Source organism: Amphiura filiformis, chromosome 16, assembly GCF_039555335.1.
Source record: "Amphiura filiformis chromosome 16, Afil_fr2py, whole genome shotgun sequence".
Taxonomy (NCBI): Eukaryota; Metazoa; Echinodermata; class Ophiuroidea; order Amphilepidida; family Amphiuridae; genus Amphiura; species Amphiura filiformis.
Genome location: NC_092643.1, coordinates 11,480,020 through 11,495,169, shown reverse-complemented (window position 1 = coordinate 11,495,169; position 15,150 = coordinate 11,480,020). Strand labels below are relative to the sequence as shown.

Below are 15,150 nucleotides of genomic sequence, written 5' to 3'. Positions count from 1 at the left end.
TGGTATTCAGAACAGAGTTATGTGACCTTGGCATGACCAAGTGATAAAAGTTAAATTTGAATAATATTTTTCAGAAGAAAAAAAACAATAATCCAAATATGTATTTAATGAACATGATGAAGGGTGATACATAAACAAAGTAATGAATGCTTGTCTGTGCCTTTTGGGCTATTTGAGTTGAAATCCATACATCCCCTATGGAAGACATGACCTTAATCTTACACAATGGGAGTGTGAATTTCAAATAGGGGGGTTACATGAATGGGTGACTCCATTTGAAATTCACAATCCCTGTGTGGAAGATTAAGGTAGTGTCTTCCATAGCGGGTGTATGGATTTCAACTGCAATAGTGGCTGCAGCTAGCCCTGTCATGGTCCAAGCATGTTTCCAGTGTTGGAGGACTCGGGACTCGGACTCGGACTCGAAGTCGGACTCGAGTCCTTTTTCAAGGACTCGGACTCGGACTTGGACTCGGAAGCTAAGGACTTGGACTCGGACTCGGACTCGGACGCCAAGGACTCTGGGACTCGGCTTCGAGTCCTCCCGAGTCCGCAAAATCAGGTCTTTTTAGGTCTTTTATTTTCATTCATTGTAAACTTCCTATGCTTGATTAATGATCACATTACGTGATTAATTTAAGTAATTTTGAATGCAAATAAATTCAGTTTGTAAATAAAAGTGCAACCAAAAAGCAAGCTTGCTTTCAGTTATATCTTTAAATGGTTAAATGGATCGTTTGTTTTGACATGACTGCTTTGTTAGACGCAAGTCTAGAATATACATGAATAATATCTTGGGGCACTCAAGTTCAATTTTGGCAGGGGTGTGCTTCGCCGAACTTTGGGAACTAAGAACTGATTTGGGGGGTATAATAGGGGCTTGATGAACTGAAATTTCAACATTTTTGTGGAGGTCTGTGAACGTAAATTGGGCCAAATTATTTGGAGCTAACAAATTCAAAAATGTTTCCAAATTTGAGCTTAAGAGCTACAATTTTCAGAGTGTTAGGCTCAATGAACTGGAGCATGATGCAAATGTGATGGGTCTAAGGAACTGCCGGAGAGCCTGAAAAAGGGACCCTGGACCGCCGCACATACCAGTACCACCTTTATATGTGAGGGACCCCCACCCTCAGAATAATACTGCATCGGCCTACAGTCGGATCCAACACCCCTTCGTTTGGCACCTGAAGTTTGGTCATATTGCATTTTTGCCTCTTTAAAACACAAGCCTAATAAGTTACTGTGAGTCTGTGATTACAAGTTGTATCAAAATGATTGGTACCCATTAATTTCCATTGATATTGGATGAGTATGACACACAAAAATTCAACACATGACCCGTATAATTTATAGATAAATTGTACAACAAGTCATAAACTATATATTTTGCACATATCAAGGGTAGCCAATGTTAGATTTGGCCGTTCAATAACCATCAAAATTGATGGGTACCAATCATTTTGATACATCCTGTATACTCTGTTTCCAAGCTATGCTACCTAAGGAAGTGAGCAAAAATTATGAGCATTGGGGGTAAGGTAAAATTGGGGGTAAGAATTTTTTGGCCGATCGAAAGGGAGGGTGGAAGCAATTTTTGGCAAACCGAGAGGGGGAACAAGCAATTTTTGGCATATTTGGGGCACCTTTTATATAAAACGCTCTAAAAAAGTTTAGAAAACAGTACGGAAACGCTTAGGCCTAAATTTTCCCTGGCATGCATGCTTCATAACATAAGTTGGGATCCAAAAAAATGGCATGTGCAAAGGAGGGTGCAAAGATTTTTGGCAGGCTGGGGGGGGGGGGGCAAGCAATTTTTGTCAGGCCGAGAGGGGATAAGCATTTTTTCCAATTTCACCCCTCCCCACGCTCTGCATAATTATTGCACAGCCCCAAAACAATACTAGGCATGCTAGGTGGGACTAGCAAATTATGTATTTACAAGAATAAATATATATAGAACTAAAATTTTGGTTAAGTTTAGGCCTACATTGGTAAAGTATTGGTGAAAATCCCGGGGCTTGAATTTAATACATAAGGACTCGGACTCGGACTCGGACTCGAACATTGAGGACTCGGACTCGGACTCGGACTCGGACATCAGAAATTGGTAGGGACTCGGACTCGGACACCAAGGACTCGGACTCGGACTCGGACTCGGATGACGAGGACTCGACTACAACACTGCATGTTTCCACTTAGATAAACCATTACTACACATAAAAAACAAACATTATTTCAACATGTTTCATTTGAAGTTATAAAACAAATGTTTGATTTTTCGCCCACAATACAATACCAACTTTCTTTGCAATTCGATCTTAGCTATATTCAGATCCTGGTTGGCCTCGTTGAGTTTCAGGAAAAGTTGACTTAGAAAATATAGTTTTATAAGTGCTCACAACAGGTTGTGTAAAGCAAGTCAGATTATATTGTAAAGTTTCAGTTCTCAAGACCCACAATCACATTTGAAAATGTGTCATTTATGGCATCCTCCAAAATACAGAGTGCTGAATGGCAGTGGCGGCACCAGGAATTTTTTTTCGGGGGCATTGGGGGAAAAGTCAATTTCTGGGGGCAATCGACCAATTTTGGCGCAAAATTGCAGCAAAAAGCGGACATTTATGTCATTTGGGGGTTTTGCCTCAAAACTGGGGGGACAAAGTGGGGGGGGGGGGCAAGAAAAATATTGGGGGGGGCATAAATATACAACCCAACTGCTGAATGGAGTGACAGATCACTGGATGGAAGTTGAATGAAAGCTGTATAATTACATGTAAAGCTTGTCATTATGCACCATTTGGGGCAGTTTTTGTTTATTTCACCATTAAGGGTAGAAAATTGATTGCTGCGATACGCCATTTAGGGAGCATTTCAGAGGTTGTCCGGCAGCGCAGGTGGGTGGCACTTTTGTGTGAAAGGAGAATGGTAGGGGGCTGTAGGGGTGTGATGCACCCCAAATGGTTCATTTTGTGTTGTGAATAAATGAATGACACAAAGGTCCAAATTTATTTGGTAAAATATCACATAGGTCCACTTTCTTTAGTGACAATGTTAAAATAGACCAAAGAATCATAAAGGTGCGCTGATTTTGGAAGGCCTGCATCCCCTCAATAAATGATTTACTTACTCCATGGAATCTTCAAGCTTAGATGCGGTGGTTTCTGATCAGTCTCAGTATCGTGATGTTGATGGTGATGATGATGGATTGGTATTGGTGCAGCCTCCAAATGAGGAGGATCTAACGAATGAGGATTTAATGGATGCGGCTCCAGCACCGAAGGTGGTGGACCTCTCTCGTCTATATGATCCATAATGAGTCAGTAATACTAATACCGTCAACGAAGATGAAAGTCTTTCTACAAAAGGGACCGAGTTACAGAAAAACCCAACACAACGGCTCACAAGAAGATGTAGTTTTACGTCAGAATCCAAAGACAAAGCAGCAATAGCTTTCCAATCACACAAGAAGTCAGCCAGTAGTTTTAAAGAAGTTTAATTCTTGCCACTTCAAACTTATTTAAGAGTTATCCAGGATACACCAACAACTACAGATTCCCTCGGTCTGATGATGTAGTCTTTGCGATACCAAGATGGATGCATATAAAAAGTCTCTTTTTTTTACAAAAACCGATACTAGTTATCTCACAATAATTATGATTAAAAAAATCAACAAGTTGCTATTATCGTAAGGAAACTAAGCATCTACTTGCTGGATGTTCGCTTCTAAAAGTAACAAATTAAGCTATCCACTTGTCGCTCATCGCCGGTGAAGCTGCATATCACAAGTACAGGTGTAATGGTCTCATCAAGTCCATATTTGAACAAGCCAACCAGTGCAATGGCACTATCAATGACTGTGTAATTAATCATATTCAATCTATCTTTCCTTTTTTTGGTCAGGATATCTCCATATTTGTTCGTTATCAGTAATTTGAATCAATTTTTTTGATCACGGAGGGGAAGTATGGGACTATGGGCCCTCTTGGCAGGTATGATAATTTGGACTATTGGTAGTTGGTTATCTTATTATTAGAAGTGATGGCAGTGTACATTGAATACACCTGTTGAACTTGAATATTGCTATTGCAATCGGATAATTATTTTGGGCTCTTCAAAAACCACACACAAAAGTACCGATGATTACTGATCAACTGACACAAAAGGACAGATGATTACTGATCAACTGGGTAAAAAGTTCATTTTGGATGCAGCCAGGCAATTTGCATGGTTGCTAATTTTTTTGATTTAATTTTTAAAAATTAGAGTTAAATCAATTTTTACTCTAACTCCAAGAACTTCTAATGCTATATCCCATGATAAGGCAAAAAGACCAGTGGAATGCTAGGCATATGCAATCCTATCATTTACAAAAAATCTAAACAGGTTTTATATGTGAAAGTTTCTATTAAAGAAAAAGAAAACCTGAAAATGAATGGTTAGCAATAGATAAAATGACATAATAGAGGTATTTACTTGTATCCAAAGCATTAGGGATGAAGTAAAACAGTCAATTTAAAGGAGGATTTTGTGATCCTAGCATCCACTTTTTATGACATTTTTCAGTATAGATATACACGAAAAAAGCTTATTCCCAAAATTTCAGTTGATTCCGCTTTTGCATTTGCGAGTTATGTATGATTATGTGTATCACACTGCTCCATAGGCCACTGTTGTAATTTCGTTCTGGTATACCAGAACGAAATTAAAATTTGACGATATTTTTGCTAAACGAATCAATCTGCAAGAAATTTTTGGTACATAAACAAATAAACAATATGTAGCCAGGGGTTTCCATGTATAAAAATCTCAACTTTTTTTGAGAAAAGTGGGGGGATGAGGCTGTGGATCACAAAATGCCCTTTTAAGAAAGAATCAAAAATGGCAAAAAATGAAAAGTTCATTTAAATCACGATTTAATCAAGCAGCCCAGGCAATTTGGCTAAAAGCCTACTGCTAGGGCACCAATGCAATCCCATGCTAAAGAATGTGTCCAAAGTTACATCTTTTAGGGGGCAACCAAGGTAAAAGCAAAATTTTAAATGAGGGGGGCGTGGCCTAGCGGTTAAGGCGTTGGACTGTGAATCCAAGGGTCGAGGGTTCGAATCCGAGGTCCGTCTGAGCTCGGCAGTGGCGGCGGCAGATTTTTTTTGGGGGGCATTAGGGGAAAAGTTAATTTCAGGTAGGGGGGGCAAAATCAAAAATTTTGCATAAAATTACTGCAAAAAGTGGATTCCATATAGAGGACAAGTCTTTTAGAACCCTTTTTGCTGAGTGTTTCAACTGAAGATTTAGTGGAAGAAGCACTCAAGTGCCAAAATACCAGTCCTGAAAAAACTGGGTTTTAAGTTTTGAAATACATGTATATCTGCAGATCACAAAGTTTACTATTTTGGAATAAATCTTGCAGGAGTATCATAAGATAATACCAATATTCTTCTTTAACTCCTTGTCCTTTAAGGGAACAAACCAAAAGTTGGATGACATCCTTGAAATGCAAGTCCTCTCATCAGAGGGGTGGGGTCATAAAGCAGTGGCCTAACCAGCGGGAGCCAGGAGAGAAACTGTCCCCAGAGAAATTTCTAGGGATAAAAATGGGGACAGCAAAGAGTGAAGTGTCAAATGACTGAAAATGGGAGTCGGACGAAAAATTGACAAATGGGGACGAAAATTTGCCAGCCGGAAAGGCTGGCTACGCTGCTGTCAAAAGGTCCAATTGGGTTTGTATAAAAACTAGATATAAGTTGATCTTTCAGGTTGAAATTTTCTCCTAACAACACAACATAGGACATCATCAAATTTTAACCAGTAATCAATATCTAGTACTTCAGTTTAAATCTAATACTTGATTGGTCCCTAATCACAATCCTTTAGGATTTATTTTAAATCCTTGAAATTTAGAGTGTACACCACTGCATGAATCCAATTTAAACAAAATGTAGTTTTCTCAAAATTGGCAGTATTTTAAAAGTTAAAAGTATGTATTTTTGGAATATTGAGTTATTCAAATTCAAAAATATCTTAATTGTGTATATATTTACCAAGGAACCAGTCTCTAACTTTTGATTTTGATTATTTTTGTAAGTTTAAGTTGTTTGATTTGTATCCTTTGTAAGATCAAAGAGTACTGTGCTTTCAAAGTTTACACATGATTTGTGGGTTTTAATCCTGGATTGGATGATTAAACATAATTGAGGAACACACTCTTTGTTAATAGACCTCACACTCTTGAATCAACACATTTATACAAACATTGACTGGATCTATTACCATAATCACTTTTATATACAAACTCAATAAAAATGGATACAATGCATTTATTGCCAATTTGGGTGAATTTGAAAACTGCAGGTTTGTTGGTGATTTCTTTTAAAATCAATTATTTTTATGAGCCTTTGTGGCAAGTTGTGGAGTGTTTCTCTCAATGAGGCATATCCTGTTTATATTTTCAAGTGTATTGTATTGTATTCCAGTAACTGTACAAAAATGTTTTTTTTAAATATATTCACAAACAAATAATGATCAATCAATCAACAAATGACAGAATGAATAAACAAATTACAAACAAATGAACAAACATAAAAATAAACAAACAGATAATAGTGTTCATCATTAAAGGCATTTCGTGATCCACAGCCTCATCCCCCCACTTTTCTCAAAAAAAATTGACATTTTTATTCCACTGGAAACCTCTGGCTACATAATGTATTATGTATACAAAAAATTTCTTGCAGATTTGTTAAAGCAAAAATATTGTGAAATTTGAATTACGTTCTGGTGCACCAGAACGAAATTACAACACATTGTCTATGGAGCAGTGTAATACACATAATCATGCATAACTCGCAAAATCGGAATCAACTGAAATTTTGGGAATAAACTTTTTTCATGGATATCTACTGAAAAATGCCATAAAAAGAAGATGTTAGGATCATGAAATACTCAGGAGTCAAATGTCATTTACCTAGGAATTAGAACAACTGAAGTAGGAAACATTTTTAATATATATGTAACAATAGTTTTAGTTTAGTATATTTTGTTTACTCCTTTATTGCAAGTTTTAGCACTCATTCATTCCTCTGCATAGTGTTCCCTATCTAAGTAGTCTATGTCTTTTCGGTGGGAATTCCTGTTTAGTGTGAGGTTGGAAGTTCCACCCCAGCTCAACAATTAAAAATCCTCAGTCAGCAGGCGCGTATCCAGGAATTCGTAGACAGTGGGGCACAAATTAGATTTGTTTTTGTGAAATACATCCCGGAGCGCTTGTGCGACGCAGGGGGGTATGAGAGGGGGGATGTGGCCTCGCTCAGAAGTGAGAGACTTTTGCAAAATGAAAACCTATAAATTGAAGCCATTTGGTGGACCATTTTGGTACTATTATTGTGTAAAATTTTAGTTTGAAAAAGCCGAAAATGTTTGAAATGACGGCCCAATTAAAGCCATTCGTGGACAAGTTTTCACTGTTATTGCATAAATTATTGCATAAATCATTGCTTTATAAAGTTTGCAAAATGAATAGGGGCTGCATTACGAACTTGATTTTTCTCCCCCCCCCTCTTTTTTTGATACCCAGGGGGCGTGCGCCCGTTCAAAAAGGGGCTAAATACGCTACTGGTCAGTTTCATTATTGTAGCTACTCTCATATAATACCAAATGCTCCGAAATTAAGATAACACTAATCTTATCATAAAATTTAATATTCATCAGTGGCACATCATAGAGACCAGCCTCAAGTACATAGGCAGGTTGCTATAGAGAACCAGATTCTGTTAATCATTTACTTAAATGGAATGATATTCAAGTGTTTCGTCTGTGATAGTCAACATAAGGCTGATGGCTGATCAGCTTATATTTTTACAGTGCAGCCATCTTTTTCTACTTTTTATATTTTGCTATTCAAGAGCACTGAATGTATTTTTACATAACTACAAAACATGCAGCAGTTTACACTTATTTGGAAATTGTACCATTATATTCAGCAAAATGTCAAGTTCATGTCAACAATATTAACAAATAATTTTGTGTTTTATATTGCCAAAATAATCAATGGTATTGTACTATTTTTGATACATAAACAATATATACTAGTACTTAAAGAAAAACAACCCGGAAAACAACATGTGAAGTGGTACAATGCCCACGACCAGTGTACCAAACATTCACGCAACTGCCCTCGCAACTTCAGCTAACTTCGGGTACATTTTCCGATGGCACAATCTGAACTTGGAATAGGAAACTTACATGAGGCATCTGGGAGACCACAAAAAACATACAAATTCGGCAGACATATTCAATGCAAAATCACAGTCCACGGTGGCGGTGAATCATCATATATATTTATACTAGTAGGCCTTCAAGAGAAATGTTACTCGCTGACAAATAAAAGTTGGAATAGGCCTACCCATAAAGTTAATTCATCTTTAGCTCAGAGAATACAGTTCCGAACATGGTCTTGCTCCATAGTCATCGACAAAAAAAATTCTTGAGTTGACTTCCAATTCTTTTAATGTCCACCAACTTTAAATATTATTTCCCATAACATAACATAAATTGAAGCATTACCTGCATGTGCTGGTGATGTGTTGTTGCTCATTGTATACGGTAGGCTGACTTTTGGACGGGGACTCCTGAGGTCAAACACTGGATTTTGGACTTCAAACCTTGGACTTTCGGCCACTGTCCTGAGCCCATTCAGTCTTCCAAGTTCTCGTAGACTAATGATTCCTGCTTGGCAAGATTATTAATACTTGTTGCAATATTGGCCCATTGTATGAATGGTCTTGTGCACACAGTGTAATCACACGGGTTTACGGCTTCGTCACCTGTTTGGTTTGCTAGAGAGACGGCGCGGCGCGGCAAAAAGGTCTCAATTCTTGTGCAAATAAAGTGATTCATACTTCACACACACACATAAAACCCAGGCAAAACCCACCGATAACGTTTTGGAACTTGGTCGCTGCCGGCGATGCGACTTCCCGGACACTCGGCAGTCTCGGCTTGAAACTTTTGAAAGTGTCGCCCCTCGCCTAAAATAAAAAAACCCAATGATAATATTTTAATCAACAGACACGGGATTTCTCCAGTGGCGTGCGCAGCACATTGAAAGGGGTGGGGGGTGGGGGGGGGGTGGGGGGGTGGAGTCTGATTAGGAGCAAATTTTGAAGTTTTTAACGTTTTCCCTCCGAATCCCCCGAATGACCAACAAAAGTGTGGGGGGGGGGGGCATTCTAATTTGAGCTATCTGCAATTGATAGCAAAAACCCCCACGAATTCAACATACATCAAATAAATAAAACATAAGAGAGAAATGTGATGGCTTTATTTCACAGTTTATTCCAGCTTCATACGGTATTCAGTTCTTGAGATATTTCATATTCACCGTGTAGTCATCGTATTCATCAATGTAGGAGCTAAATTTTGAAGACAAAGAAATTTCCAATTTGGTGGTAAAAATAAACATTTTTAAAAGCAAGCAGTAAATAAACATATTTAAAGCAAGTCTTTACTGCTTTAAATTTTAATTTGATCTTAAGTAGATATAGCATATAGGCCTAGGCTTAATTCGATTCTAAAATATAAATCTATCTCACAGGAGACACGAAATCACTAGATATATTCTTAATGCTATCTTCAGTAGATAGAAAAACACATGCATTTAAAATCAAACCAAAACAAAACGTCGAAATAATTTTAATTTCATTCAGCTGACAAAAAACGACAAAAAACGACAACCAACACGCATTCTAATTTGAGCTATCTGCAATTGATAACAAAAAAGCACCAAAAAAAACCCAAAAAACACGAATTCAACAAACATCAATAAAATAAATGTAATGGCTTTATTTAAAATTTAATATTCACCGTGTACATCAATGTAGGAGCTAAATAGATACCAAATTCGAGCAAATTATGGCATTTCTTGCGACATTTTCTTTTGATATAAAATTCGTGTTTTTACGGTCTACTGAAAATAATAGCTTATTAAACTTGATGTATAATTTAGGTTTCCAGTAGTGGTGCTATCTACTGAAGATCAAGTTAAATATTCAAGCAGTTAGGGCTGCAGATCGAGTGTTGTGACATTATTTTTGCTATCTACCGAAGATAGCTCAAATTATAATGCATGTTGTTGTTTTTGTCTCCTCAATACGATAGCTTTATATTTTAGAACCGTGTTAGTGGTGCTATCTGCTGGAGACAAAGAAATTTCCAATTTGCCGGTAAAAAATAAACATTTTAAAAGCAAGCAGTTAATAAACATGTTTAAAGCAAGTCTTTACTGCTTTAAATTTTAATTTGATCTTCGGTAGATAAAGCATCAGTAGGCCTAGGCTTAATTTGATTCTAAAATATAAATCTATCTCACTCGGGAGACGCGCAATCACTAGATATATTCTTAATGCTATCTTCAGTAGATAGAAAAAAAGACATGCATTTAAAATCAAACCAAAACAAAACAAAACGTCGAAATAATTTTAATTTCATTCAGTTGACAAAAAACGGCAACCAACACGCATTCTAATTTGAGCTATCTGCAATTGATAAAACACACACAAAAAAAACCCACAAATTTAACAAACATCAATAAAATAAAACGTAGAGAGAAATGTAATGGCTTTATTTCAAAGTTTGTTCCAGCTTCATACGGTATTCAGTTCTTGAGATATTTCAAATTTAATATTCACCGTGTAAATCAATGTAGGAGCTAAATAGATACCAAATTCGAGCAATTACGGCATGTCTTGCGACATTTTCTTTTGGTATAAAATTCGTGTTTTTACGGTCTACTGAAATAGCTTATTAAACTTGATGTATAATTTAGGTTTCCAGTAGTGGTGCTATCTACTGAAGATCAAGTTAAATATTCAAGCAGTTAGGGCTGCAGATCGAGTGTTGTGACATTATTTTTGCTATCTACCGAAGATAGCTCAAATTATAATGCACTTTGTTATTTTTATCTCAAATTGTGATAGTGGTCTTAAAAGAGCAAATTAAAATATCCAAGTGCTATGATATTTTCTTTTGGTAGGCCTATAATTATGTTATATCCACATGTTTTTCCTATCGACTGAAGATAACTCAAATTAAATGCATGTTGTTGTTTTTGTCTCCTCAACAAGATAGCTTATTATTTTCGAACCGTGTTAGTGGTGCTATCTACTGAAGACAAAGAAATTTCCAATTTGCGGGTAAAAATAAATATTTTTAAAAGCAAGCAGTAAATAAACATGTTAAAAGCAAGGTTTTACTGCTTTAAATTTTAATTTGATCTTCAGCTAGATATAGCATCAGTAGGCCTAGGCTCAATTCGATTCTAAAATATAAATCTATCTAACTCAGGAGACGCGAAATCTTCAGTAGATAGAAAAAACACATGCATTTAAAATCAAACCAAAACAAAACGTCGAAATAATTTTAATTTCATTCAGCTGACAAAAAACGACAACCAACACGCATTCTAATTTGAGCTATCTGCAATTGATAAATAAAACAGAGAGAGAAATGTAATGGCTTTATTTCAAAGTATGTTCCAGCTTCATACGGTATTCAGTTCTTGAGATATTTCAAATTTAATTTTCACCGTGTAAATCAATGTAGGAGCTAAATAGATACCAAATTCGAGCAAATTATGTCATTTCTTGCGACATTTACTTTTGGTATAAAATTCGTGTTTTTACTATCTATTGAAGATAGCTTATTAAACTTGATGTATAATTTAGGTTTCCAGTAGTGGTGCTATCTACTGAAGATCAAGTTAAATATTCAAGCAGTTAGGGCTGCAGATCGAGTATTGTGACATTATTTTTGCTATCTACCGAAGATAGCTCAAATTATAATGCATTTTTTTTTTTTTTATCACTTGAACAAAATAGATTGATATTTTCAAAATTGTGACAGTGGTACTATCATTTAAGAGCAAATTAAAATATCCAAGTGTTGTGATATTTTCTTTTGGAAGGCCTATAATTATGTTAAATCCACATGTTTTTCCTATCGACTGAAGATATTAAACTCAAATTAAATGCATGTTGTTGTTTTTGTCTCCTCAATACGATATCAAATCAAAACAAAACGTTGTAAAAAATTTGATAAAAAGAATGGTCAAAATGGGCTAAAAATAACAAAAACGGCTGTAAAATCTTAAATATCAGAGCGTCTAAGGGGCAAGAGGAGGGGGAAAGAACCCCGACCGGCTACGCTACTGTATTACATCAATTATCGCGATTGTACATTATTGTAAAAGGTTCAGACATATAAGAATAGAGTCTTACAAATCAACATGAAAATATATAATTTAATATAAAAAATTCAACAACAAAATTACAAATTAAAATTAAAAATATTTCCTTTTAACAAATCATAAAACTTAACATAAAAGTATTGAATTTAACATAAACTTAAAAAAATTAAATATCATTTTAACATAAAAACAAAACTTTAAAATATAATATATAATTTAAATTGAACACAAATCATCAAATTTGACATACAAAACAGAAGCAATAATTTAAGTACCACATCGAATTCCTAAAGAACAATCGGTGCCCGGTTAGGTACTAGGTACGGATGACTCTTAACATCACTCCCTGGAGAAGTAATAAATTGTATCAAGCATAATAATCAACAGTTGCAAAGTGTTATTGCTTTTCATTTAAATAAAAACGAATGCACTGTACAAATGTTCAGGGTACTATAAAAAGTGCCATCGTTACCTTTTCGGGCACCGCGGACCAAAAAGATGTGCCTTAAAGGATCTGGAATGAGCGTTTCGACAGTATTTTTGTGAGACATGAGAGTACATCAGACATATCAAATTGAATTCTGAATACGAAGAATGTCTTTCTGATATCAAATAATTCTCATTTTTTGAAATTCGCGATATAATACAAATTTTATGACAAGTTATTAAAATTTGATATTTTTTACATTTTTGATATATAGCAGTCCCTGAAGTAAATTTTATAAATCTTATGATATTCTTAAAGTGTATGTAGCTGGGAGGAAAAGCCGACGATCAATTGAAAATTTTGACCTTTCATATTGAAGATATGGATTTTTTTCCCAAAAGACATAATTTTTTTTGGTGTTTTGGAAAAAAAATCCATATCTTCAATATGAAAGGTCAAAATTTTCAATTGATCATCTGCTTTTCATCCCACCTACATACACTTTAAGTATAAATCATCAGATTTATAACTTGGTTTACTTCGAGTACTGTTAAATATCAAAAATATCAATTTTAATCATTTGCCATAAAATGTGTATTACATTGCGAATTTCAAAAATCAGAATATCAGAAGGACATTCTTCGTATTCAGAATGCAATTTGATATGTCTGATGTGCTCTAATGTCCCACAATAAAGACTGTCCAAACGTTCATACCCCATCCCTTAATATGATATAATAAATATACAAAATATGGTGGGGGTTATTAGTGATAAACTACTACTTTACTACAAGCAAAATCAACTGCTATATTCCAATTGAAGTCCATACACCCCTTATAAAAGACATGACTTTAGTTTCCACACAGGGAGTGTGAAATACAAACGGGGTTACCTGGATGGAGGACTCTATTGGAAATCTATACCCACTGTGTGGAAGATTTAGGATTTTAGGTCTTATCTTGCATAGGCATACTGCAGTTACTGTCCGTTTTCCTATACACAATACACAGTGCTCTCACCATTGACGCGTGACCCCTACAAATGATGTATGTTGGGAGAATGGACACTTGCCTAGTTAACATCACTGTGTGAAAATAACCAGCCAATATTTTATTTATTCTCCAAAACTTCTAGCAAATATATTTCTCTAACATGACCTAAAATTACAGCTAGGTTAGATGTTCAGAAATGGTCGTACTTTTGTAAAATATGAGTGAGGGCAAGGCATAGCTAGCCAACTCCCCGTGTTATTTGAATGGAGATTTCACCGAAAATATTGGTATCGGACCGCTCACTTCTGAAGGATGCCACAAAAAAACCGGTAAAAGCTACATTTAAATTATTCTAAATAGGTTCTAGAAAATAAAGTTTTGTAACATGTCCTAAATTTTTAGCTAATTTAGGTGTTTGGAGAGGGTCGTACTTTTGTGTTTTAGGAAGGACATGTAAACGACAGATAACACCAAAAATATGAAGAAATTATTTCTAAACCGTGTTAAGTCAAAAATCATTATGTTGCTCATTTTCAAGAATGCTGGTTTACAAAAAGCACGACATTGTCTGATTTCGTGAACAAAGCCACACATAACATTGTTTCCTTTCGTTTCCTTTATAATCGGTTACCCAACTGAAGCTATGAATACCAGCTTTATTGCGATATCGCACATGAAAACAGTCACTTGTGCACAACCAGAGAAGATCCGATTTAATCAGTTGAGCTGTTTCAATGAGTGTTATCTTGGTTTAATAGCTTTTAATGGGGTTAAGTCCTGCAAAGGTCGAGATGAATTCTACTGTAGACATGACTGCATCATGGGTGTATGGATTTCAAATAGTATATCCTAACATATTGTAACTACACAGTAGAGTGATTCACAAAAAATGAACTTGGTATTTTTCAATGGGACACCCCCTCATTTTGTTCATTTTGGTAATAAAATCATACCTGCAAAATATGAAAAAAATTCAAAAAGTTTAGGGGGTGCTACCGGTCAATGAACTTTTGTACACAAAGTCAATGGGATTTATGAGCCATTTTCTTTACAACACAAAAAAGCCATGTTAATTTTCCCTGATTGTGCCAAAAATATTTGATCATAGTGTGAGTAATGTCCTTAAAATAAATGCTAAAGAAAATTGTAAAAATGTTAACCCGCTTTCCAGAAAATTGCATTTTTGTGAAAACTGTTACATTTGGGGCAAGGCAGTTGCTGGAACAGCCAAAATATTATGGTACTTGGCTAATAAAAAGTTGTGTTTATGGGGCTCTAGTTCTTTCTTTTTTTTAAAATGTTTTTTTGTTGTTTCTTTGTTTGTAACTGTAAATTATGTTATTCAAGTGTTGAATGTGTGTAGGTTTGTAATTTTATGTAAGTGTAGTGTAATGTTTAATGTGTAATCCAGTAGTAAATGTGTCTTAGCATGGAGGTATATAAATAAATGGAGAATGATCTAGCCAAGCATCTTTTGTACTACGTTGGT

At 35.6% G+C, this 15,150-nt stretch overlaps 1 protein-coding gene across 1 annotated transcript in view; it reads right to left on the bottom strand.

Moving 5' to 3' along the window:
- Positions 1 to 8,840, bottom strand: part of LOC140136505 (hepatocyte nuclear factor 4-gamma-like) — a 40,406-nt gene extending 31,566 nt beyond the window's left edge. The window contains exon 1 of the mRNA XM_072158216.1: positions 8,563 to 8,840. Coding sequence (XP_072014317.1) covers positions 8,563 to 8,593 — 31 coding nt within the window. The 5' untranslated portion in view covers positions 8,594 to 8,840. The remainder of the gene's footprint in view (positions 1 to 8,562) is intronic.
- Positions 8,841 to 15,150: the final 6,310 nt, after the last annotated feature.